The 25,413-nt window shown below is 39.4% G+C and overlaps 1 protein-coding gene across 1 annotated transcript in view; it reads right to left on the reverse strand.

Annotated features, from left to right (window-relative positions):
* Window positions 1-25,413, reverse strand: part of ERICH6 (glutamate rich 6) — a 44,708-nt gene that overhangs the window by 14,624 nt on the left and 4,671 nt on the right. Inside the window, exons 3-11 of the mRNA XM_069104413.1 lie at window positions 23,207-23,292; window positions 13,211-13,327; window positions 11,451-11,513; window positions 10,643-10,698; window positions 10,443-10,559; window positions 4,592-4,693; window positions 3,398-3,561; window positions 2,774-2,832; window positions 1,740-1,891 (exon numbers count right to left, since the gene is read on the reverse strand). Of these exons, the coding sequence (XP_068960514.1) occupies window positions 1,740-1,891; window positions 2,774-2,832; window positions 3,398-3,561; window positions 4,592-4,693; window positions 10,443-10,559; window positions 10,643-10,698; window positions 11,451-11,513; window positions 13,211-13,327; window positions 23,207-23,292 (916 nt within the window). The remainder of the gene's footprint in view (window positions 1-1,739; window positions 1,892-2,773; window positions 2,833-3,397; window positions 3,562-4,591; window positions 4,694-10,442; window positions 10,560-10,642; window positions 10,699-11,450; window positions 11,514-13,210; window positions 13,328-23,206; window positions 23,293-25,413) is intronic.

Raw genomic sequence — 25,413 nt, forward strand, 5'->3', positions numbered from 1 at the left:
AGGGGAGGAATTAATGCTTTTTTCTTCATATTCCAGCACCTAATATATGATTGGCACTTAATGTTTGTTGTTGTATCATAGAGAAGATTCTCAGTTTATCAAATCGAACTGAAGTTGGCTAAAGAGGGATGGTGGTCTCAGTAAGAAAAAAAAGTACTGGCAATCACATCATAGTCAGTTCTGAGAAATGAGAAAAGAGGGTAGTGTCTAAAGAGACAAATGTAGTTGAACAGGAAGATCAATTTTATGTATTGATTGTAGACTAAGGTATTTTAAAAGGCATCTCATGCTATGCCCAAAAGGGCAATCAAACTGTGCAGACCCCTTGATCCAGCAATACGACTTCTAGGTCTGTATCCCAAAGAGATCATAAAAAGGGGAAAAGGACCTACATGTGCAAAAATATTTATAGTAGCCCTTTTCATGGTGGAAAAATATTGGAAATTGAAGGGATGCCTATCAATTGGGGAATGGCTAAACAAGTTGTGGTATATGAATGTGATGGAATACTATTGTGATAAGAAATGATAAGCAGGCAGATTTCAGAAAAAGCTGGAAACACTTAGGTGAACTGATGCAAAGTGAAATGAGCAGAACCAGGAAAACACTGTACATAGTATCAGCAACACTATGTGATGATAAACTATAAATGACTTAGGTCTTCTGAGCAACACAGTGATCCAAGACAAGTATGGAAAATGCCATCCACATCCAGATAAAGAACTGATGTATTCTAAATGTGATTGAAGCATACTTTTTTCACTTACTTTTTGTGTTTTTTTCTCTTTTGATGTCTCTTCTTTCACAACTGTTACTAATATGGAAATATTTTACATAATTGCACATATATAATCTATATCAAATTGTCTACCATTTTAGGAAGAGGGGAGGAGAGGGAGAAAAATTTGGAACTCAAAATCTTGTAAAAATGAATAGTAAAAATTGTCTTGGAATATAATTAGGAAGAACATAAAATACTATTTTTAAAAACAAGAGGTATGTTACTAATCAACAATTTGTCTCCAAAATCTCTGAGTTTTTCAGTTTATTACTCCAAGTTCAACATGAGCTATGAAGCTGCTATAGCTAGCAAAAAAAAAAAAAGGCTAAGCTCTGACACCCCCCCCCACCCCCCACCCCCCACCCCCGTTTTGGAAGGTACACTGATTAGCTAGAGCATGTTTAGAGGATAGCTTCCAAGATTTTGAGGGAACAAGAAACTATACAATATGGCAATTGCTTGAGAGAAGAGAAGACTATGGGCAAGGGACATGATTATAGTCTTCAAGTGTTTCAAAGGTTGCTGTATATTAGAGAGGAATGTTCTGTTTGGTCCTAGAGGACAGGATTAGGTTCACTAGTTAGAAATTATAAACAAGCAGATTTTAATGCAACATGAGGAAAAACTTCATAAGAAATTAGTGCTATCAAAATGTGTACTGAGTTACTTTATAGGGGCATGAGTTCTCTGTCATTGGTAGTCTTCAGAAAGAAGGTAGATGACCACTTGTTGAGAATTCTGTAGACAGGATTCATGATTTGGCTACTAGTTGGTTGAAATGATCTGTGAAATGCTTTTCAACTCTGTCTATAATTTTATGATTGTATCACACTATCTCATTCCTGATAATGTTTATTTCAATACTTTAAATAAATGTGCAACATGAGTTAGAAAAATAAAAACCAAGTGAAAAGTAACTGAGAAAAATTAATTTTAAAAAGTAACAGAGAAAAATTACCTTTAAACAAGGTAGTGTCCAAATAACACCAGAGTCAATAGAAAATGCACACTGATCCTCGAGTGAATCACTTAAGCTCTCTTCACTTGGTATTTTTATTGAGGGATCCCGGGCAAGTTGGTATGTTATTGTCCTAAGCTGCTTTATACCAACTTAAAAAAAGAAGCACATGTGAATGCTTAGAAAAACTCTTAACATCAATATACAACTCAATACTTCTCCAGAAACTTTCATACAATTCCAAAGTTTAATTTGTATTACAACTTTCCAATACTAATTCTTCAGATATTTTTATGGATGTTTTATTGAAGAAAAAAAAGGAATGATACTGAGTATGAGACCTATCTTATCCACAATCCAATACAGTGGAACTCTCAATTATATGGATTTTTTCCCTGGGACTCCATTTTTAGGAGAATGAGACAAATTGAAAAAAAGTAAGTTTATGTCCAAGATTGAGCCAGTTAAAAAAATTTTTTTCACAGTCACTATTCATTGAATCGAGTCTATCTCTAATATTATACAGTTAGAATGTATATTCCAGTGGTTGGTCCTGAGGGTCTATAGGGCCCTCAACTAACAAGGAAAGATTCAACTGTCCTAGGAGACTGCCTTTAGCAAATGGCCAAAAACTACCTTAGATTTTTCGATTAGCGTTGAAATACTAATATTAGTAATAGTGCTAATATTTACTAATAAATTCTATATTTTTAATTAGCCAGAATGTCTAAGTAAATAGAACACTCCATTGTCTCAGCATTTCAGCTAATTGATCTTTTGTTGTTCTTGAAAAGATTTTTGCCCCTAATTGGCTCTGCGATCTCTTAAATGAAAGCACTCCTTGCCCCCATCCAGATCCCATCCCATGTGTTCTTATTCATGACCTTGTGTGGTTCCTGACCAACTATGCAAAGGCCTTCCTCTAGCATATTTGTATCCTGAAGCCAACAAAGAGGTTATTATTTAAAATGCTGATATCAAAGGTTCAGACTTTTTAATTACCTTGAGCTGCCCATTAGCTAGAATGAACTCACCCTCATCTTGCTCACTTGACATGAATGCAAAGGTTCTGGCCATCTGTCTCTCTTGTTGTCTAAAGAAATGAAGACACATGATACCAAGATGAAGTTTATACTTAGGTGATTGTGGATCCAGCACTACAGACCTACCCACTTTTGATATGCTGGTGCAATCTATTATAACTTTCATTTGATGTGACCAACCAGGAAGTCTTGCTACATCTTAAACTCCATGAGAGTAGGGCCTGTCTTATCTATCTCTGTGTCCCCAGGGATATAGACGTGTGTGTGTGTGTGTGTGTGTGTGTGACCTTGAAGGCCATTTCTGAGTCCAACCCTTTCATTTTACAAAGAAGGAAACTAAAGCCCAAGAGGCTTCCCCAAGGAAGTTGTGTAACTTCCCTAAGGTCAGCTAATATGCAGAATAGCCAGGATTCATGCCCATGGCCTCTGACTTCCCTTCCAGGGAACTGACTCTAAGCCAGCAGATGGCCCATCTCTTTCTGGATCAGAAGCTCTGCTGCTAAATGCCACTGGGTCTTTGTGCCCTACATTAAAGTTCTGCTGTCTATAGTTAATACCTGAAGAACATGGGGCATGTAGGTGTTGGGAGCTAACACTTGGGCTGATTCACATTACCTCCGAAGGGCTGTTTCTTTTGCCTTGAGCCTCTCCTGCTCACTGCCAAAGGCTGCATGAGGCTTGATGGAAATTAAATCTGATTTTGGATGCATACTTTTGATTATATTCCTTTCATGGAGAACATACTCAAACAGCTTCTTGAACTCAAGACAACAGAAGAACTGGAAAACAAAGTTGTGTTTAATTATTGATGAACTGGACTGAAGGTTGGTTTAAAAATTGATGACCATTCCATAAAATTATAGTTAAAACTTATAGGCACAGAAAGTTTTCCGTAAAGGGATACTGGTAGAGGGGTGGGTCTCAGTTGAGTAAAGCAATCACATCATCCCTTCCCACTTAAATAAGTTATAAACTGCTCTTCCTCATACATTTGTTGGGTGAGTACATCTTTCAAAGGGTCACTAGTGAGTATGGCTTGGATACCTCCCTAGATGTCAAAGGAATCCTCTTTTGATTGACTGAAGAACTTGGTCTGGGGATTCGCATAAACCAAGAAGCTAATAGGAATCAGAGTCAAGCAACCTGGCATCTAGTTGTCCCAGGCCAAATAAATTCTCTGGGGAGACCAAGGAATGAGCACACGTTGGTTTCTTCCTTAGCCCAATAGCCCAAGGAAGACCTTTTGAGATCTGTAAGGTCTTAAGGATTTGGGACTTGCCATCAGCATCCTAGCAGAAATAGCTGATGGCCGCATCTTTATTGAGAGACAAGGACAGACAAAAAGCTCAAGGAAATGTCTTGAGGATTCCAGCAAAAGGTCTTCCAGAAGCTATGAGCTACCTGTTTGCTACATGTGATCTCCAAGCTTAAAACTACTTTTCCCTGGATTCTATGTACATAGGGGAGAATGGGTCACAGAGAGAAGCTTTGAGGTAACTATTCCACATTAGTAAATAAAAACCTCTTTCTAAAAGCTAACTAAGTCTGCTTAACTAATGGATATCAACCAATAATCCTAGGGCACTGGAGGGAGCTTGTGAGCTAGCTATGGCATTAGAAAAACAACCCCCAATCCCTCAGGGCTACCCTTAGAATCCGAAAGAGAAGTCCAATATCTCTTTTGGGGACTTGATTTATTGATGCAAATGGTGATTAGGATAGTTGCCTCAGCCCATGTGTTGCAACTATAATATTTTGTAAATGTTTCCCTAGCAAACCTTCACTTTGCAGGCTTCCCACACAGCTTACGTTCTCATAGCTTTCAGAGTCCAAGTCAATATCATCCAGGGAAGGAAATGGTTTCATTTCACACCCACAAAACTCACAGCATGGGGAGGATTCCACATCCCACTGGTGGAAGAAGTAAAAGTAATCAATGGTTGATGAGCACAGTAATATCCAAGAAAGATCATATACCTCGAACTGGCAGGATGTTTGAAGCCATTTATTCCAAGTCTCTCATTTGTCAAATAAGAGAACTGAGGTCTGGAGAGGACAAGGAGCTGTCCAACATCTTCACATGGCATTCAGTGACAGAGTCAGCATTTGAACCTGGGTCTGAGTTGACTCTAAACCTAGTGATCTGACTGGGGAAGGGGTCTTAGAAGTTATCTGGCTCAATCTTATTATTTTGCATGGGAGGGAACTGAGGCCCAGGGAGTTTCAATCAATTCAATAGATACTTATTGCTTGCCTGCTCTGTGCTGGGCACTCTGCTAGGCACCGTAGGTACAGAAGGCAATGGAACAACAGTCCTGCTCTCTAGGATCTCCTGCTGTACTTGAGACTTGGCCCAGGGCACAGGTTTGGTAGCAAACAGAACTGAACTTTGACTCTCTGCCTCCAAATTTAGCAGCACCGCCCCCCCCCCTCCCTCAACCTGCTTTCTGGGAAAAGTGCCCAAAGTTGAAATCCTATCTCCTTTCTGTGACTATAAAGTCCTCTGGTTCCTCTTTTACCAGAACCAATAATATATACACACATATATACAAATATATTTGTGTGTATGTATACACACACACACACACATATATGTATGTATTTACTGATTACTTTGGTTTTCTCCAATACTTTTAAAAATATATGTACTCATGGGATAGCTAGGTGGTACAGCGAACAGAGCACTGGCCCTAGAATCAGGAGGTCCCGAGTTCAAATCCGACCTCAGACACTTGACACACTTATTAGCCATATGACCTTGGGCAAGTCACTTAACCCTAATTGTCCTTCCTCCCCCTCCAAAAAAAAATATGTATATACTCAGGGGGGAGGGGGAGAAAATTTGGAACTCAAGGGATTGTGGAACTGAATGTTGTAAACTGAAAGTAAATAAATACATTTTTTAAAAAGGAAAAAAATGCAAAAAATATACCCTTAAATTTGTTGTAATATATTATGTAATATAAAGTGATGTATTATATAATTGAAAGAAAAATCTTCATTAGGGCTTTACTTACTCAATAAGACAAGGTAAGGAAAATGAGGCAAAAAGGGGTTTATTATCACAGACAAGGTGTATAACTGATACAGGCTAAGGCCCCAGGCTAATTCCCCCATTGTTGTCCTTCAGGCATGTCTGGCTCTTTGTGACCCAATTTTGGGTTTTTTTGGAAAAGATGCTGGAATGGTTTGCCATTTTCTTCTCCAGCTCATTTTACAGATGAGGAAACTGAGGCAAATAGAGTACAGCTTTTACGTGTCTGGAGCTGGATTCAACCTCAGTTCTTCCTAATTCCAGGCCTGGTATTCTATCCACTGAGATACCTAAATGCCCTTGCTCAACCTTTTAAAGACAAATTTTCCTAACACGAGAAGTCAATTCTGATAGGTTTACAGTTCAAAAGTGTTGAGCTTACAGCCCAGGTAGGATGCTGTTTTCTAAAGAGGATCAAAGCATACGTGAGCTGCTATTCCCTCCACCTGGTTTAGCACCTGCTCTCTGACACCACCCTGGTACAGGCCCTCATTTTCTCTTACCTGGACTACTGCAATCACCTTCCTCCCTCAGGTCTTCTCTACTCTAGTCCATGCTCCACTCAACTGTCAAAGTGACCTTCCTAAGGTGCTGGGATGCCCACATCTCCCTTGTACTCGATAAACTCTGCTGACTCCTGATTAGGATCAAATAAAATATCTCTTATTGTGCTTTTAAAGCCCTTTACAATTGATCCCTTTCTTCCTTTCTAGTCTTCTTATATTTTACTACCCTCCACTTACTCTAGAACCCAGCAATACACTCCTCCTTTCTATTTATTCCACACAACGCTCCATGTCCTGCTATGAGTTTTGTCACCACCTATCCCTTGTGCCTACAATGCTCCCTGTCCTGGTCTCCATCTCTGGGCTTCCCAAGTCTCACATAAAATCCACTTCCTGAAAGGATCCTCTTCCATTTTTCCTCAATGCTAGTACCTTCCTTCTGAAATCACCTTCAATTTCCCATAACAGCTTTTCCATAAACAATTTCTGTAAACAGCTGGGTTCTGGTAAATATTTAACAACTGGAGCTCTGGAAAAAATTACACTTTCAAGTATAATAAGTTAATCATGTAGAGTAACTACATTATTAATATTTTCTCCATCACTCTTTTTTTTGTTTGTGTTTTGCTTTTTTTTTTTTGGTGGGGGGGAGGCTGGGTAATGGGGGTTAAGTGACTTGCCCAAGGTCACATGGCTAGTATTAAGTATCTGAGGCCGGATTTGAACTCAGGTTCTCTTGACTCCAGGGCTGGTGCTCTATTCACTGTGCCACCTAGCCACCCCTCCATCACTTTCTTAATAGATGAAAGTATTCTCTGAGATTATACTAGAGAGTGAATTAGCACCCTTAAAAATTCCATCCCATTTCCATTCAATTTAATACAATAAATAGTAAGTGCCCACTATGTGTACAGTGTAATTTATAATACCAAGACAATGCCTTAGATTCCTGTGTCTAAAGGCTTGTCCAATTAGGCCCTAGACAAGCAGGGTCAGATACATCCCTACTTCCCAACTCTTAGCTTTCTTTCTCTGAAAATTATCCAGTCCTTTTCAATTCATTTGCTTTGTAAAATTTCCTTTTTTGACATATTTAATACCTATTTAAGTGTCTCCCATAAGATAAATTTGAATGGTTTTATCCCCTTCCTTCTTTCCTTCCTTCTTTCCTTCCTTCCTTCCTTCCTTCCTTCCTTCCTTCCTTCCTTCCTTCCTTCCTTCCTTCCTTCCTTCCCTCCCTCCCTCCCTCCAGCCTCATAATATCCAAAGCGTTGACCCCCTATTTCCCAGAATGCTTTCTTTGCCTTTTGCTTCTTAAGGGGTTTATCTATTTTGTTATACATCGATTCCCTCAGGGATGATAGTAATAATGAAATAGCTAGTATTTCTATAACGCTTTAAGATTTGCAAAGGACTTTACATAAATTATTATCTCATTTGATCCTTACAACAATCCTGTGAGGCAGGTACTATTATTATCTCCATTTTATAGATGGGGAAACAGTGTGAGAGAAGTTAAGTGACTAATACTCAGGATTAAATATTTAGGTCAAATTTCAGAGGCAGGATTTGAATTCAGGTCTTCTCCACTCCAAGACAAACACTCCACTCACGACACCACATTAAAGCGTGGCCTCCTCCACACGAAGGAGCCTTTGAAGCTCCAGTGTGAGGGGCCAGTGATTCATCCCCCAAGCACATTTCAAATTAGAATTTTTTTCTCCCCACTTTAACTTGACTTTCAATGAACTCCTGTGCTACTATTTAATAAACTTATTTCGTAGATTAGCTTCCTGGGTTAGTCATGCAGCAGGGTTTCGTTCTGGTTCTAAATCAATAGTAAAAGTAATTCTGAACTTCAGGTCCTCCTCTGCTTCTTCACTCTATCCATATTCCCCTGTTTTCCCCCAAATTGATCACAGAATTTTAGAATGAAAAGGAACTATAGATACCACTGTGATGTAGCAGACTGAATGTAGCAGTTTAGGAGGTAGCATGGTACAGGGGAAAGTGCCCCAGCGATGAAATAAAAAATACTTGGGTTCAAATCTCGTCTTTTATCCTTACTGTCTGTATGATCTTGGTCAAGACACCTCTCCCTTTTCTGGGCTTCATTTTCCTTACTTTTTTTTTTTCTTTTTAGAGGGGGAGGGCAGGGCAACTGGGGTTAAGTGACTTGCCCAAAGTCACACGGCTAGTACATGTTAAGTGCCTGAGGTCAGATTTGAACTCAGGTCTTGCTAAGTCCACGGTGGTGCTCTATTCATTGCGCCACCTAGCCGCCCTAATTTTCCTTACTTTTAAAATGAGTCAATTAGACTAGATACCCTCTGAGAGTCTTTTCCAGTTAAAGATCTATGTTCATAAGAGACCAAGCTCTGAAACTCAACCAGTACAGGAGCACCAGGGCTGCCATAAGGCAGGGGAGAAGGTGGTAATATTTCCTCTCTTCAATGGCTACCATTTCTGTGTCTCACCTCATGTTTCTCTGCTGTCTCGTGCCACCATGAAATGTACCCACCAAGGCTGCCACCCCTAGGGTCCTGGCACCTCTCTTCCTTCTAATACCTGTTGCTCATAAGAACAACAAATCCAAAATAGCTTTTGAAAGAAATGTATTAAGGAGACAAAGAGATAGAGAGACAGAGACAGGCAGAGAGAGAGAGAGAGAGAGAGAGAGAGAGAGAGAGAGAGAGAGAGAGCGAGAGGCTCTGGAAGATTTACATTGCATAGAATTTTGACAAGAGCACTTGCAGGAATCTCGGGAACACAGTTCATTTTAGAACTGGGGAGATAGAGAGAGACACCAGTAAATGTAAACATTCAATAAAGCCAAAACCCAAGGAGAACCCAAAACAGTCTTGAGTGGGCCCAAAACCAGACCTGGTGTAGTAACCCAAAACATAAATATTCTGGTGGGTCTGAGTGAATCCAAAATTCCTTGAAACCATTTCTGGCATTCCTAGAGAGTAAATGAGATCTAGATAACATTCTGGGTGCGAAGAATATTTAGTCACATAAAGTGGAATTTAAACAGTCTAATAATTAATAAATTTTCTGAATAACATAATAAAGGATTTTTTCCATATACCCAAGGGGACAGTCAATCAGTCAACAAACATTTCTTAATTATTCACTAGGTACTATGCCACCCTTCTTCCTAGCATGCCCATTACAGGATTATCTTCTGCAAAACTGCTGCTGTGGGACTTGAGCTTGTCCCAGGCACAAGAATTCTTGCCCAGGATTCTGGTCCCAATTTTGTGAATTGCTAGCTATGTGGCCATGGACAAATCACTTCCCCCCTGTCAACCTCAGTTTCCTCTTCTGTAAAACAGGGATGAGAACACCTCTCTCATCAAAGGGTAATGTGATGTTCCAATAAGAAGTGGTAATACATGTAAAGTATTCCTCTAGTTTGAAAGCACTATGTAAATGCTGGTTATTTTTTGCTGGATTTATTTTTCCAGTGGAGGGGATGTCTTTTCATTACTCAATTTCTGGGGCCACTGCACATGTTTGCTCATCCTTGGCTTGGCTGCAGTGTTCTCTCTAAGGTCTGGGGTGAAATGACACTTGAATCAGTTCACACCATGACCCACTTTAAGTCATGGAATTTAACTGCTTAGCAAGGTCCTCCTACCAGCTGAGTCAAGTAACCACATGTAAAAGCCCACAAGTCCATGAAATATCTCCATCAATGGAGACTCTCAGAACTTGAATGGTTTTCCCACGGTCCTAAAGTTAAGCAAGTGGTGGATTTGAGACTAAAAATTGGGTCTCATGAAACATTGTTGAGCATTCTGTAATCTTCACCATGATCCCTCTCCCCACCCCCACTGTACTTGCTACTTCATTCAGGTCCTTAAAGGGCTTGCTGTTACCTTTTGAAGTCCTAGCTGAGAAGGCTCCTTCTTCTTGAAGATAGCCACCTCCTCAGACACTTCCAGTCTTGGAGAGGCCCCCAGGGCACAGAGAAGTTAAATGATTTGCCCTGGGTCACACAGCCAGGATGTATTGAAGTTGGTAAAAGGCCAGTTCAGAGCTAGGGACACTGCCAAGAGGCCTCTCTTGTTACCTTGCTAAATGTTTCAATATTAAGAAGACAAATGAACATTACCTCGAGAATTATATCCTGTGGAGGTGGCTCTGGTTTATAGGCTAGAATGGTTGGTGGTCCAACCCTTGGAATCGTTTCCAGATATGGCTCAAAAAATATTTTGAAGTCTTCTTTAAACTTGAAAAAAAAAAAGGCAGGGGGAGAGTGTAAAATACTTTTGGTCTGATGGTGTCCTGGGTTGTATAATAATGAATTTTTACCTCCATGTCACACAGAACGTCTAAATGCTGCATCCTCTCACTTATTGTCCATCGTGCTAGGGGGAGAATAACGAGCATTAGTTAATAAGGAAAAAATAAACCTGTGAAAATGTCTATAGTGCTAAGTCATGGGATCATGTGCATAAAGCAGTAAAAGACCTCAGGGGTCATCTAGTCTAATTTCATGTTACAGATTAGGAAACTGACAAATGGAGAAGTGGTTTGCCCAAGATCACAGAGACTGAAGGTGACAGAAGTGGAATTAGAAATCCAAGGTCAGCATTTCTTCCATAACAACATACTGCCCATCATATTTTCCCTAATTTTTTTGGCCATGTCCCAAAGGCCCACATTATGGTCACACTCCTTACAGTGAACAGATAGAAATGGTCAACAGCTCCTTGAGGGTGGAGGAAGAGTTGTTTATGAGTGTACCAGGCTTCAGAATTTAGACAACATCCTCAGAAGACATGAGAAGCCTCATGGTATAGTGGGTAAAGAGCTCATCTTGTAGCTTGCATGCAAGGCCTGCCTTTGACCTGGCTGTGGGACCCTGGGCTAGTCACAACCTTCTCAGTGTTCCAGGTAATTTCTTAAGACCATAAATTGCATATCTACCCAACCGGTAGGGTATTTTCCTCATCTGGGAGTCCCTGGTACCAATGAAATCCCAGGTCCAGCCCCATCCTTTGTAAAGCTAACACAGATATAAGAAACAGAAATGAAGAAAAATGAACTGAATCTTCTCCCAAATGGCATTTTTATTGGATAATCCAAGGGGCAGATAGGGTTTTTAATGTCCATTTGCCTCGAGTTAATGGGCAATAAGAGGGAGAAGAGACATCCCTGTGTCCATAGGAGCCAAAAGCACCTGGAAAGAGAATGCACAGTTGACATGTTACTGGGAAAATGCAAACTGATCCACCCATAAAACATAGTCATTTCAATGGCCATTCATTTCAATGGTACTTGCCACTCTTGATCTCTTACTATCTTGATGTCCTGTTCCACTTGCCTCGCCAACACAGGACCCCAGACAAGTCCCACTGTCCATTTTCTCTGATCCTGTCTCAGACTGCTATGAAGTGCTTTAGAAAATCATCTAACTGCATTGTCTGCTTTAATGACAAATCTATACAACCTGATCTCAGCTGGGCCATCACTGCTGCTCAACAATTCTTCCCTATGATTCCAGTTGACTCCCTTTTGTTGTTCCTGCAACATCTTCTCCTAACCTTTCCCCATTGTTTTGAGTCTTCCAAAGCATGACTTCACCTCTTACTTTATTATAAAGCCTGTCATGCCCTCATCAAAGACAGTTCTGTGCTCTATGAGCAAAGCAGAACAGAAGTAGTTCAAAAGAAACATGGGATGTACATATTTTAAGAAGCCAGCTCAAATGTTCACATGACCTATTTGTGCCTGACCTGTGGCTGAGTGTTCTGAGCTCACACTGGTCTGATCAGTCATAGTCAGACACACTGTACCTTGATTCTAACATACAATGTCATTTTGGTCCTCTTAAAGAACAAAGGACAACAGTCAATCAACCAATTATAAACCCCCTTCAATTTCCCTCTTTTTCTTCTCAAGGTATGTATACATCTTTCCTCATCCTCTCCTTTCCTCTTGCCTCAATGGAAGAAGTATTCATTCTTCCTTCCAGTTTACTTAGGCTCTCGATCTCATCCACTTCCACCTCCCTTAGGACATTTCATTTTCAAGCAACTCTAAGACTAGAGGTCACCTGCATTGGCCTGTATTAGTTCAAGGACTTTCTTCACTTTGGAGTTCTCTATACCAAACAAACCCCAGGTCCTGTTAGACAAATAAAATAAAAAAGGCTCCTTCCTATAAGATATAAACTACTCTCTCATCTTAAAAATGAAGCAAAAAAAAATTCTTCCTTGAACATGTTACTACTCTGTACTGTCTTCCCTGCATGGTCTCTTCTTTTTCCTTCCCTGACAAACTCCTCCAAAGAGCAGTCTCCACTTGCTGCCTCTGCTTCCCTAATGTCCGGTGAAGCCTTTCTTGAACTGGGGCCCCCCTTTCCATTCCCATCACCACTACTATTTGAGGCTGTCATTACAATAATCTTGTAACTGGGGGCAGCCAGGTGGCTCAGCGAGTAAGAGCACTGGCTCCAGTGTCGGGATGACCTGGATCAAATCCGGGCTCAGATACTCACCACCACACCCAGAAATAACTGGCCATGTAGCCTTGAGCAAGTTACTTAACCCCAATTGCTTTAAAAAAAAATCTTGTAACTGGCCTCCCAGGCCAACCCTTATTGCTCCTCTTGGCAAATAAGCTCACACATCCTGGACAGATTCATTTCCTTGAAGCACAAGCTTAGACCTTGTCACTCTTCTGCTCCAAATTCTTTCCTTCTTCTCCCTACATTCCCGCCCCCCCAACAATGAATAAAGCCCAAACTCTTCAGTCTAATATTCCTTAGAGACCCTCCATCATCTGACCCCAGGCTACCATTCTAAGCTTATCTATCTCCCTTTCATTCCCTAAACCCAAGACCAAAAAATAAATAAATTAAAAAGGATTACTCACGAATTACTGCTATTTTTTCTATTGCAGTCTTTAAATCTTTAATCCTTTTCTTTTTCTTATACTCTGCCACTGTTTCCTGAATGTTCTCCTCTTGGTAAAAACTGCCTTTTGCTACAACTGTGAAAGAAAATGAGCTAGTAAATAATTGACTGAGAACTAAAATTCTTGGTGGTTACCAAGGGCATTACAAAAGTGAACCACTATAAATTAATGGAACAATATTGTGCCATAAGAAATAATGAATATGCGAGATCCAAGGAAAAAAGATATACATGAACTGATTCAGTGAAGAAGGCAGAACCAGGGAAACCATACACATAATGATGTGGAAACATTTAAAACCTCCTTCTTAGTACAATGGAAAATATTAAGAAATAATATTTCCTCCAGCCTCAAGCTATTTTTGGACTTTTCCTTGTAGGAAAATGTATATGAGGGAAATGGGCAAGGAAGGAATTGGTTGGCTGTAGTGGATGATTAAGTGACTATCGTTAGTGATTATTGTTCTGGAAACCAAAATGTTATTTTAGCATAATGTGACTTTTTTCTTCAAAATTCTTATAACTGTTGCCTCATTTGGGAGCAGAGAAATGTCCTAGGGTGCAGGGGAATTGACAGTTTGGGCATTTCTCTATCTAAGCTAGAAAGTGCTTGATTTAGATTAATGTTAAATTAATATAAATTGTTTCCAGCATACTTGTACCTACAACAGAGTACAGTATTAGTATCTGTTTCCTGGACAATGAATATGATCACATAAAGAAAAGGGATATAAAAATAATGTCCATGATATGTTGAGTTTAAGATATCTACAGAACATCCAATATGAGAGATCTAATGGACAGCTGGAGATTCAAGATAGGAAGTCAGGAGAGAGGTTAGGGCTTCATAAGTAGGGCTAAGAATCATCAGCATACAAATGATGATTGAATGATGGGAACCGAGATTAGGACAGAGAGAGAAGAGATGAGGTCCAGGACAGGGCTCTGGGGGACATCCAGGATTAGAGGGCATGACTTGGATGAAAATCCACCAAAGGAGATTGGGAAGAATTTGTCAGATATCTAGGAAAGCAAGCCCAAGAAAGTAGAGTTGGGAAAATACAGAAGAAGGTGGTTGGCAATATCAAGGCTGCAGACTGGCCAAGAAGGAAGAAAATTGAGGAAAAGACCTTTAGGTTTGGCAATTAAGAGATGGTTAGTAAATTTGGAAAGATCGATTTCAGTTAAACGATGAGGTCAGCAGTCAGACCAGAGAGAGTTAAGAAGAGAGTGAGAAGAAAAGAAATGGTGGATGGAAACCATTATGGATGACCTCAGAAGCTTGGCCACAAAATGGATGAGAGATATGGAATGATAGCTAGTGGGGATGGATGGATGAAATGTGGGTTTTTTGGAGGATAAACAGACATGGGCGTGTTTGTAGTCAGCTGAAAAGTAGCCAGGAAAGAGGGAGAGATTGAAGATAAGTGAGATACAGGAGGCAATCCATTGAAGGAGACAGACTTTGCCATGTAGAGGGCTTTGTTTTGACAATGAGAAAAGGCCAATTCTTCACATGGGACAGGAGAGGAAGAGGAAATGGTGGCAGAGGGCATCTAGATGATGTGAGATGGGGAGGAGGAGAGAGAAGGTGGTTTTGGAGAATGGCCTCAATGTTTTTAGTGAAATAGGTAAGGTGCTCTGCTCAGAGGGTGGGAGAAGGGGGAACCTTGAAAGGTTTGAGGAGGAATGCAATGATTTAAAAAAAAAACTGCTTTGGAGAGTAGGACATTTGAGTTGATTAAGGAGGTTTTAAAGGGTTGTCTTGTTGTATAGTGAGGGACAAGTTGAGATCACATAACATAAAGTTGAAATGGAGCTAGTCTTCACAGTCTTGATATATATTCTTGTAAAGATATAATCATTGTGTCCTTTGGTTTTAGCTGTTTTTCTTTTCTTGTTGCAAGGAGAGGGAGCTCTTTTGTCTAGAGGAAATCTATCTGTAGATAGATGTGTAAAAAATAGAAGGCATCAGGAAAACTAATTTTTTTAAAGCAATCAGGGTTAAGTAACTTGCTCAAGGTTACATGGCCAGTTATTTCTGGGTGTGGTGCTAAGCATCTGAGCCTGCATTTGATCCCCAGGTCATCCTGACACTGGAGCTGGTGCTCTTACTCGCTGTGCTACCTGGCCACCCCAGGAAAACTAATTTTTAAAAATAAAATAATTAAAAGTGAAGAAACCATTAGTAAGACATTAATGAAAAAAGGAAAAAGGAAACCACAATCAAATAATTATAAAAATATAATCTGATCCAGAGAATAGAATATAAAATTGTAATAGAAGCCAAGTAATTGGAATAGCCCATTGCAGTCTGACCTTACATTACTGAATGAAATTGAAAATGAAATTAAAATGTAGAATTCTAAGTAAAAGGGTCTTTGTGGTTGCATCCTACTGTGAGTTATATTCTTGTCAGTCTGGATGTGACAACTGCCAAGTAACAAAAGGGTAGATATTGGGCCAGAAAACATTTATATCCAAAGATTGTATATACAACATCACATAGACATCTCCAACCAGACATTGGATGTAACACAGCTGAACACCAGACAAAGTAAGAATGGGGCATTAACTAGCATAGAGAGTTTCAAAAGAGGTGTCAGATGTGTTGCCTCAAGCCCAGGATCTTTCTTTATTTTACTTTTTTATCTCAAGCCCTGGTTCTCACAAATTACTGAGTTCTCTATGGGGTAATTTTGGAAATGTGTACCTTCAGTGACTAGAACCCCATCCCAACTGAGCTGAGAACCTCCCAAATCATCTGAACTTGGTTTGTACCTTACTAGCAGATGAGGTAAAGAACACATTTTTTTTTTAGAGCTTGATAATTATTTTGCTCTCAATAAATTGCAATAAGCAATAAAGATTTACCAGGATTCATGTACATAAGGGATTCCATTTAACATCTTTCTCTTATCAAATTTAAACTTGTCCTGCTATAAAATCCAATTTGATTCTTTTTTTTTTGTTTTTTGTTTCTTTTGGTCTTTACTAATTTGTTTACTTTTAGTTTACAAGATTCATTACCACAATTCCTTGAGTTTCAGATTTTCTCTCCCTCTCCCCCTCCTCCACCATGGCAGCATACAATTAAGTATAATAACTGCAGATACTTTCACATTAGGCAATAGTCAGGTTATAAAGAAGGATTGTATCAGATGGAATGAACAATGTGAATGTGAAAGAGGAAACAAAACCAAACGAGAAAAAGAAAGAGAAGGTAGTTTGCTTCAATCTGGGTTCAAACTCAGTTCTTTCTCTGGATGTAAACAAGGAACATTCATTTATTTATTTATTTGGGGGTGGGGGAGGGCAATTGGGGTTAAGTGACTTGCCCAGAGTCACATGGCTAGTTTTTGCGTTAAGTGTCTGAGGCCAGATTTGAACTCAGGTCCTCCTGACTCCAGGGCTGGCGCTCTATTCACTGCACAACCTAGCCGCCCCTTAAATTAGGGAGGAAATAAATTTTTTTTTAAGCAATCGAGGTTAAGTAACTTGCTCAAGGTTACACGGCCAGTTATTTCTGGGTGTGGTGCTGAGTGTCTGAGCCCGGGATTCGATCTCCAGGTTATCCTAACACTGGAGCCAGTGCTCTTACTCACTGAGCCACCTGGCTGCCCCTGGAACATTCATTTTTAACAAGGAGGCATTACAAGATTGGAGAAAGGTAACCCTCCTACTTTCAGAAAAAGTGTAGAGATAGAGGCCAGGGAGCTTAATGTCTATTCCTGGAAAAATTCCAGAATGGATTATCAAAAGGGAAGTGGTGGCCAATATGAGCCTGCATGGCTTCATTATAAACAAATCATGCCAGACTAAATTAATTTCCTTTTTTTTTTCTTTCGGGATTACTAAACTACCATTTTAACCAAGTTAGGAAACACACTGGCTTTTAGCAAGGCATTTGGCAAAGTCTTTAGCAATACCTGTGTAGACAAAATGAGGAGATGTGGATCAGACAACAGTTAAGTAGATATAGAATGGGTTACATAATGGAACCCAAAGTGTGTTAATTAAGGAAATGAAGTTCAACTTGGAGGGAAATCTCTAGTTGAGTATGCAGGTTTCTGCCCTTTGTCCTGCTCTGTTCAACAATTTTTAAAAAAATCAATTACTTTGGTGCCAGTGAAATAAAGTTGGGAGGGATAATTAATCCATCACATACCAGAATTATGATGCAAAAAGATCTAAAAAGTTTGGAATGATGGGCTAAATATGATCAAATGAAATATATTTACTTCAGTAAAGCAATAATGCACAATTTCATTGGTGGAGGTATTCCTGCTATGGATACAGATAGCAACTCTTCTCTGTTTTATTCAGTACACAGTCCTCACAAATTACTGAGTCCTCCCCGCAGCCCCACTCTCCATCCCCCAATAAGTTATCACTAGGTTGGCAAATCTCTAGCAATGAGCCTCTCCATATTTACCTAGTCTAGTCATCAGGCAACAGCCATATGTACAATCCCTGGTGAAGCCAGTAATTGAAACCTTTCCATTTCAGCAGCACCTGACAGAATCTGTTCTTCACTGACATCACCTTTGAGAACCCAGAGCCACTTGCAGGCTACAATGAAATCCTGGAGGAGGACTTCAAGCAGAGGGTTATTATATTGAATAGGAATTCAACGTTCTACAGTTGGTTTAAAAAAATCAACTGTACACATATAGGGAGGAAGGGAGGGCCATGGCCAGAAAGTACCTAGTAAGTAAAAGATCCCAAAGCATAGTGGAAAATAAGCTCAGAGATTTCTAAGAAAAAGAAAAAATAACAAAAGCTAGTTCCAAATTAAGAAGCATTACCAGAATCTAGGAGTTGTAACAAATATAAGAAGGAATTCAACCTGCCCAGTAGAAGGGGCTTCTTTAATAGTCAGGGAGATCCCCATTATTGAGGAGTCTTCCAGTGATTAAAAAGCAACAAACTATGTACCAGGCACTGTGCACACGAGTATAAAAAAAAAAAGAAGAAAAACCACTCTGCTCTTAGGGGCCTCACAGTCTAATGGGGGAGACAACATGCAAACAGCTATGTCCAAACAAGCTACATTCAGGACAACCTGGGGCTATCCTCAGAGGGACAGCACTAATGTTAACGGGGAACAGAAAAAGCTTCTGGTAGAAGGTAGGATTTTAACTGGGATATGAAGGAGTCCCAGGCAGTCAGGAGAGAAAGAGAAGGTGGGGAGCATTCCAGAAATGAGTCAGAGCTGGTGAACACGCTGAGTGAGAATCAGGAGGTGGAGTGTATTATGGGAAGATCAGCAAGGAGACCAGTGTCACTGCACTGAGTCATATGAAAAAAGAAATACATGTAGGGGAGTAAGGAGTTAGAAGACTAGAAAGGAAGGAAGGCATTGGGTCTGAAGGGCTTTAAAAGAGCCCAACAGAGGATTTCACATTTGATCCTGGAGGTGATAGTAGGCTCTGGTGTTTATTGAGTGGGGGAGGGGTGTTATCTGGTCAGACTCAAATGTTAGGCAGATCAATTTGACAGCTAAGTGGAAGATGGATTGGAATGGAGAGGGAGAGGCTAGAAGCAGGGAGACTAACCAGAAAACTATTCCAATAGACCAGGTATGATGAGATGTGGGCCAGCACCAGGATGGTACCTGTGCCAGAAGGCACAAAAGGTGTATGTATGTATGTATATGTAACATATCACACACCTGTGTATATACACACATATGTATGCATGCATACACACGAGAGATGTTATGAGGTCAGAATGGCAAGAGATTGGACATGAGGAGGTATGGTAAGAGAGAATGAGGAGTCAAGGACATGGGTGACTGAGGGTGAGGGAGCTGGTGAGCTCCACAGCAATAGGGAAGATAAAGAAAAGGGAAGACTTGGGGGGGAAAGACAATGAATTTGATTTTGGACATATTGAGTTTAAGATGTCTCTGGGATATGTATTTCCAGATAACCAACAGACAGAGATGAAAGTCTAGAGATTAGGAGGGATGTTAGGGGTAGAAAAGGAGACCGGACAACATCAACATAGAGATAATAATTGGATTCCTGGGAGGTAATGAAATCACCAAGCAAAATAATATGACGGAGAAGAGAAGAGGACCCAAGGAGACAGCCTTGGGGGACACTCAAGATTAGTGAGTGTGGCCTGGCTAAAAATGCAGCTGTAGAATTCTGTGACGATGTGATTTTGTAAGAAGTACAGCAATTCCATTGATAGTAGAAAGGAGAGCAAAGGTTGTCTCCACTTTAAAATTAATTTCAATTGATATCTTTCATTTTTATATCCACCTACATTTTCCAATATATCTTCCTTAGTCCCTCCAAGAGAGGTATCCTTTATGGCAAATAATAAAAAAGAGAAAGAAAAAGCAGTTTAACAAAAACCAAAGAATATAAAAAAAAAAGTCTGACACCACACACAGTATTCCCATGCCATAGTCCCTCAAAGCAGTAGGGAGAGGTGCCTTTGCATATCTCTTCTTTGGGGCAAAGCCTGCTCATTATAATTTTTCAGTGTTCAGTTATAGTTGTTTTGTTGTTCTTTCCAGTTACACTGCTATAGTATTTAAATAAGTTTTTTGATCTCTTTACTTCACTTTACATCAATTCATATGTCCCCCCATGCTTCACCATATTCATTATTCCTTACAGCCCAATCATAATCCATTACATTCATGTAATGTAATTTGCTGCAATATAATACAACAACCATTCCCTAATTGATGGTTATCTACTTTGTTTCCAATTCTTTTTTTTTTTTAAGCAATCAGGGTTAAGTAACTTGCTCAAGGTTACACGGCCAGTTATTTCTGGGTGTGGTGCTGAGTATCTGAGCCCAGATTTGATCCAGGTCATCCCGACACTGGTGCCGGCGCTGTTCCTCACTGAGCCACCTGGCCGCCCCATTTCCAATTTTTTTATACCATAAAAAGAAGTGTTGCTATCTTTTGGTATATGTGAAGGCTTTTCTTTTGTCTTTGACTTCCTTGTGATACAAGTCTAGCAGTGAAATCTCTAGTTCAAAGGATATGAACTTTCTCACCACTTTCTTTGTAAAAGTCCAAACTGCTTTCCAGAATAGTTGCAGAATAATTTATAGTTCCATCAACAATGCAACAGGATGCCTATATTTCAATAATGCCCTCCACGTTGGGTATTCCCATCTTTTGTTATCTTTGCCAATTTTCTGGGGGCACAGTGAAAACTCAGTGCTGTTTAGATGCTCATTTATCTCATTATTAACATTCTTTTATATGGTGGTTAAGAGTTCATAATTCTATAGTATGGCAGAAACTGGGCATAGACCATTATCTAACACCATATACCAAAATCAAGTCTAAATGGTTGCATGATCTAGGTATAAAGGTTGATACTGTAAGCAGTCTCAGAAAACAAGGAATAGTTTACCTGTCAGATTTGTGGAGAGGGAAAGACTTTATGACTAAACAAGATTTAGAGAACATTATAAAATGTAAAATGGATAATTTTGACTACATGAAATTAAAAAGCTTCTATACAAACAAGCCAATGTAACCAAGATCGAGAGGGAGGTGGAAAATTGGGAAAGAATCTTTACAACCTATGTCTCTGACAAAGGACTCATTTCTAAAATATACAAAGAATTGAGTCAAATTTATAAGAATATAAGTCATTCCCCAATTGGCAAAGGGTCAAAGGATATGAACAGGCAATTTACAGAGAAAGAAATTAAAGATATCTATAAACACATGAAGAAATGCTCTAAATCACTATTGATTAGAGAAATGCAAATCAAAACAACTCTGAGGTACCACATCTCAGCAGTCAGATCGGCTAAGATGACAAAACAGGAAAATGACAAATGCTGGAGAGGATGTGGACAAATTGGAACACTAATGCATTGCTGGTGGAGTTGTGAACTGATCCAGCCTTTCTGGAGAGCAATCTGGAATTATGCCCAAAGGGCTATAAATAATTTCATTTCCTTTGACCTAGCAATACCACTCCTAGGGTTATATCCCAGAGAGATCATAGAAGTGGGAGGAAGACCCATATGTACAAAAATGTTTATAGCAGTTCTTTTTTTGTGGTGGCAAAGAATTGGAAATTAAGGGGGTGCCCATCAATTCGGGAATGGCTGAACAAGTTGTTGTATATGCATGTTATGGAATACTATTGTGCTATAAGAAACGAGGAGCAGACGGTCTTCATATTTACTTGGCGAGGCTTCTATGAACTGATGCTGAGTGAGAAGAGTAGAACCAGGAGAAATTTGTACACAATTACAGACACAATATATGTGTGATGACCACCTTTGATAGACTGGACTCTTCTCAGCAATGCAGTGATATAAGTCAATCCCAAAAGACTCATGATGGAGAGAAATGTGTGCATCCAGAGAAAGAACTAGAAAGAACTGAGTTTATATCCAGATGGAAGCAAAATACCTGATCTTTTTCCTCTTCTTGTTTGGTTTTATGTCCTCTTTACCATTTTTCATTCCATATGATACAATCTGTCTTTATAACCTGACTAATGTAAAATGTGAAAGTATTTACAGATCCTATACTTGACTATATGCCGCCATGGGGGGGAGGGAGAGGGGGAGGGGAGGGAGGGGGACAAAATGTGAAACTCAAGGAATTGTGGAACCGAATCCTGTAAACTAAGAGGAAACAAACAAATTAATTATAAAAAAAAGAGTTCATAATTTTTCTGACCGCCCAGTCCTTTTTCAGTCTTTTCAGTTGGTTTGTAGGGCAACTAAGGGCATGGGGTGGGGGGAGAGGAGGCTGGAAGGAATATCTTCACTTAGTTTCACCCAGTTTGTCTGCAATTTCCTAAAGGAGTCCCCAGCATAATTTAAAAGGAATACGGTCTCATACCCAGGATATGACAGGAGTTAAAAGGAATTTCAGATCATAATTCATATAATGACTTAGAATAAAAGATCACGCTCGTCAGCAAGAGAAAAGGAGAGCAAAGAGTAGGCCTTCTCTAGCCATGGGACCTCTGAGAAAATGGCTGGGGTCATTACACAAAGGAATTCATTGTATTAGAGGAGGGCACCATGTCAGATCTCTTTGAAACTCATCCTTCTATTCTTCAGTATTAAGAATAGCAAATGCTGCCAACATGGAAAGCTAGGCATGCCATTATACTGATTGTGAAGCCATAATTGACACATTCTTTTTGGAAAGCAATGATGAGACCTACAACCAGGCAAAGGCTATAAATAAGAACTTGATTTACTGCTTTGCTCATTATCTTGACTTAAGAAAGCAATGGTGACAATGTTAATACTGAAGATTAGACTTAAAACGTATCATGGGTACTCTTTGGGGGGGGGGGGGAAGTTGGCTGTCCAACATTTCCCAGTACAGACCATCCAGCTCATTTTGTGAGTGAGCAATCTTTCAGGTTAGACTTCTCCTTATAGAAATCAGCATACTTTCCTCCTATGCCCGACTGCTTGGGAAATAAATAAATCTTGAAGCAGTTTTGGAACAATTCAAAGCTGAAGCTAAATAAATTCTTTTTCCCAGAATGAAGAACTAGACACTTTTTTCCTGATAATTTCAGTTCTTCCATTCGATCTCTGATGATTTTAGTTAAAATCCTGATAGTCTAGAAACCATGTAATAGCAAGAAAGGGTTTTATGCATCACTCAAGCATTACGGTCTGTCTACTTCATGTCTATTATGTTTGGAGATATTATAGGATCATATACCCATGACAGAGCTAGAGATGGAATGGCTCCCAAAACTACCTTGTTCCATCACATATTTTACAAATGATGAAACTGACACCCAGGGAGGTTAAGTGCTTTATTCCTGGTCACATGGGCAATAAGTATCAAAGATGGGATTTGAACCCAGGTCCTTTAACTCCCAAATCATTGCCCTTTCCACTGTGTCATAAGATCAGAAAAGATACTGGTGTTTTTTCTACTGGTGTAAAATTTGGTACTCTAAGAAATTCAGTCACTTACGGGTCATTCTTTTCTCATACTGCTCCTGAAGCCAACTCTGTTCTGTCTGTAATGCTATATCAATTCCATTTTGTGTTGAAAATGGTCTAAAGTTCAGACAAAAGATTACAATTATGAATATAAGTTAAATGACCTACCCAAACTCACATAGGCAATAAGCATCAGAGATGAGATTTGAATTCAGATCCCCGTATCATAGCATCAGAAAGGTTACTGATCTTCCTTCTATTACTGTGAAAAGTACAATCTAAGAGCCATTCCTTGAGAAACTCACATTTACATAAGAATTAGCTATAATACTAAAACAGTACTTGTATGTAAAAATGGTAGCACTGATTTTCTGTAAGAAAAAAAAAAGGTTTCTTCTATACTTTCCTCCCTACCACAGTTGAAGCATTTATATGTGATGCTTGTTTCTAAATCTGGATTGCTAACTTAAAATAAGGGCAATGCCACCAAAATAACTAACATGTTAGGCTGCGTTAAGACAGGAATAAGGAGGTACGGGTAGTCTTATCAGACCACCTCTGTTTGTGGGACCATATTTGAGGAAAAACATCGCTAGACCGGAAAACATCAAGAAGGCGACCAGGACGGTGAGAGGTCTTAGTTTATGCCATTTGCAGATTGATTGAAGGAACTGGACATGTTTATCAATCAATAAACCTATGTTAAGTGCCTACTATGTTCCAGGTTCTGTATTAGATGCTAAGAGATACAAATATCCAGAATGAAACATTCACTATTCTCAGGTGAAGAAGACAAGTCTTTGTGGAACACGATAGCTCTCTTTAGGTGTTTGAAGAGCTGTCTGTAGAGGGGAAAGGCATGTTCTGCTTGGCCTAGAGAAGTGAACTAGGAGCAATGGGTGGAAGCTACAAAGAAGAAAGATTTAGGCTTCAAAGTCCCAATAATTAGAGCTATTCAAAAACTGAATGAGCTGGAATTAGTGGGTTCCTCTATTCATTGGATAGATAGCAGAGAAACTTTTTTTTAGGTATGTTACACTAAATGGTTACTGCAGTACCTAAATAACTATGACATTCTGTGATTGTAGGGTGGAAAATGTATTATATTAGCTTTTCAATGTTTAGAAAAAAAAACATGCTTCATTCTGGGGCCCAATCTTAGGCTGGAAAAATGCAGAGGAAGCAACCACGATGGTGAAGTGTCTTGAGTTCATGGCATATGAAGTAAGAGAAACTTTGTCAACAACTCAAGAAATATATACAATATTAAACATTCACTATGTGGCAGGTATTACTCTAGGTGTAAGAGATACAAAAAGGATGAATGGAAGATTCTCTGCTTTCCCACAGAGAAGAGGTGGCTTGGGATACTTCTTTTCATCTAGAAAATGAAAATGTTGGATTAGATGAAGTCTAAGTTTCCTCCTGACTCTAAATCCAAAGCTATTATTTCCGTAAATTAAAAATAAATTAAATTGGAAAAAAAGAAAATGTGAAGAAACAAATAAATAAATGGTTAAATGAAATATTAGAAATCTAGGATTCAGTATAAAAGTCAATTTAAAAAATTTAGCATCAAATATGATGTTTTTGTCCAGATCAACAATTTTCTATCTTGTTAACCAGCAAGTTGTAAAAATAAAAAAAAAAAGCCCTCTTCTTTTTTTCCTGCATGGTTCTTAAATAATTTGGCAGATCGAATTCACCAGGCACTGATTCAAAGCCTCTTCCTGGAAATGAGCATCCATTGGTCACAGACATTTGCTTCACTCCTTCCACCTCTTGTAGTTCCCTCTTCAGAAATGACCACATTCTCATAATTGTTGAATGACTAGCTTCACTTCTGCCTTTGGATTTCAAACCAATGTTTTCCTTTTCAGTTTTCCTTTAGCTCTTCAACTACCTTTCTGGCCTTTCTACCCTCTACCACTAATTTTTTTTTTGACAAGGCAGTCTGGGTTAAGTGACTTGCCCAGGGTCATACAGCTAGTAAGTGTCAAGTGTCTGAGATCAGATTTGAACTCAGGTCCTCCTGTGTCCAGGGCTGGTGTTCTATCTACTGTACCACCAAGCTGCCCCCTTCTACCACTTTCTATCCTTTCTCTATCATCTGTTGCAAAAGCTTCCTCCCCCAACCCCTGAAACTACTTTGCCCAGAAGGGCACATACAAGTGGAGAATGCCTATGGTGAGCATCCTTGTCCAAAAGGACACAGATCACTTCACTTTCAGAGTCACA

Source organism: Petaurus breviceps, unplaced genomic scaffold, assembly GCF_028583685.1.
Source record: "Petaurus breviceps papuanus isolate PSGF00001 unplaced genomic scaffold, PetGlider_PUasm1.0 688, whole genome shotgun sequence".
Taxonomy (NCBI): Eukaryota; Metazoa; Chordata; class Mammalia; order Diprotodontia; family Petauridae; genus Petaurus; species Petaurus breviceps.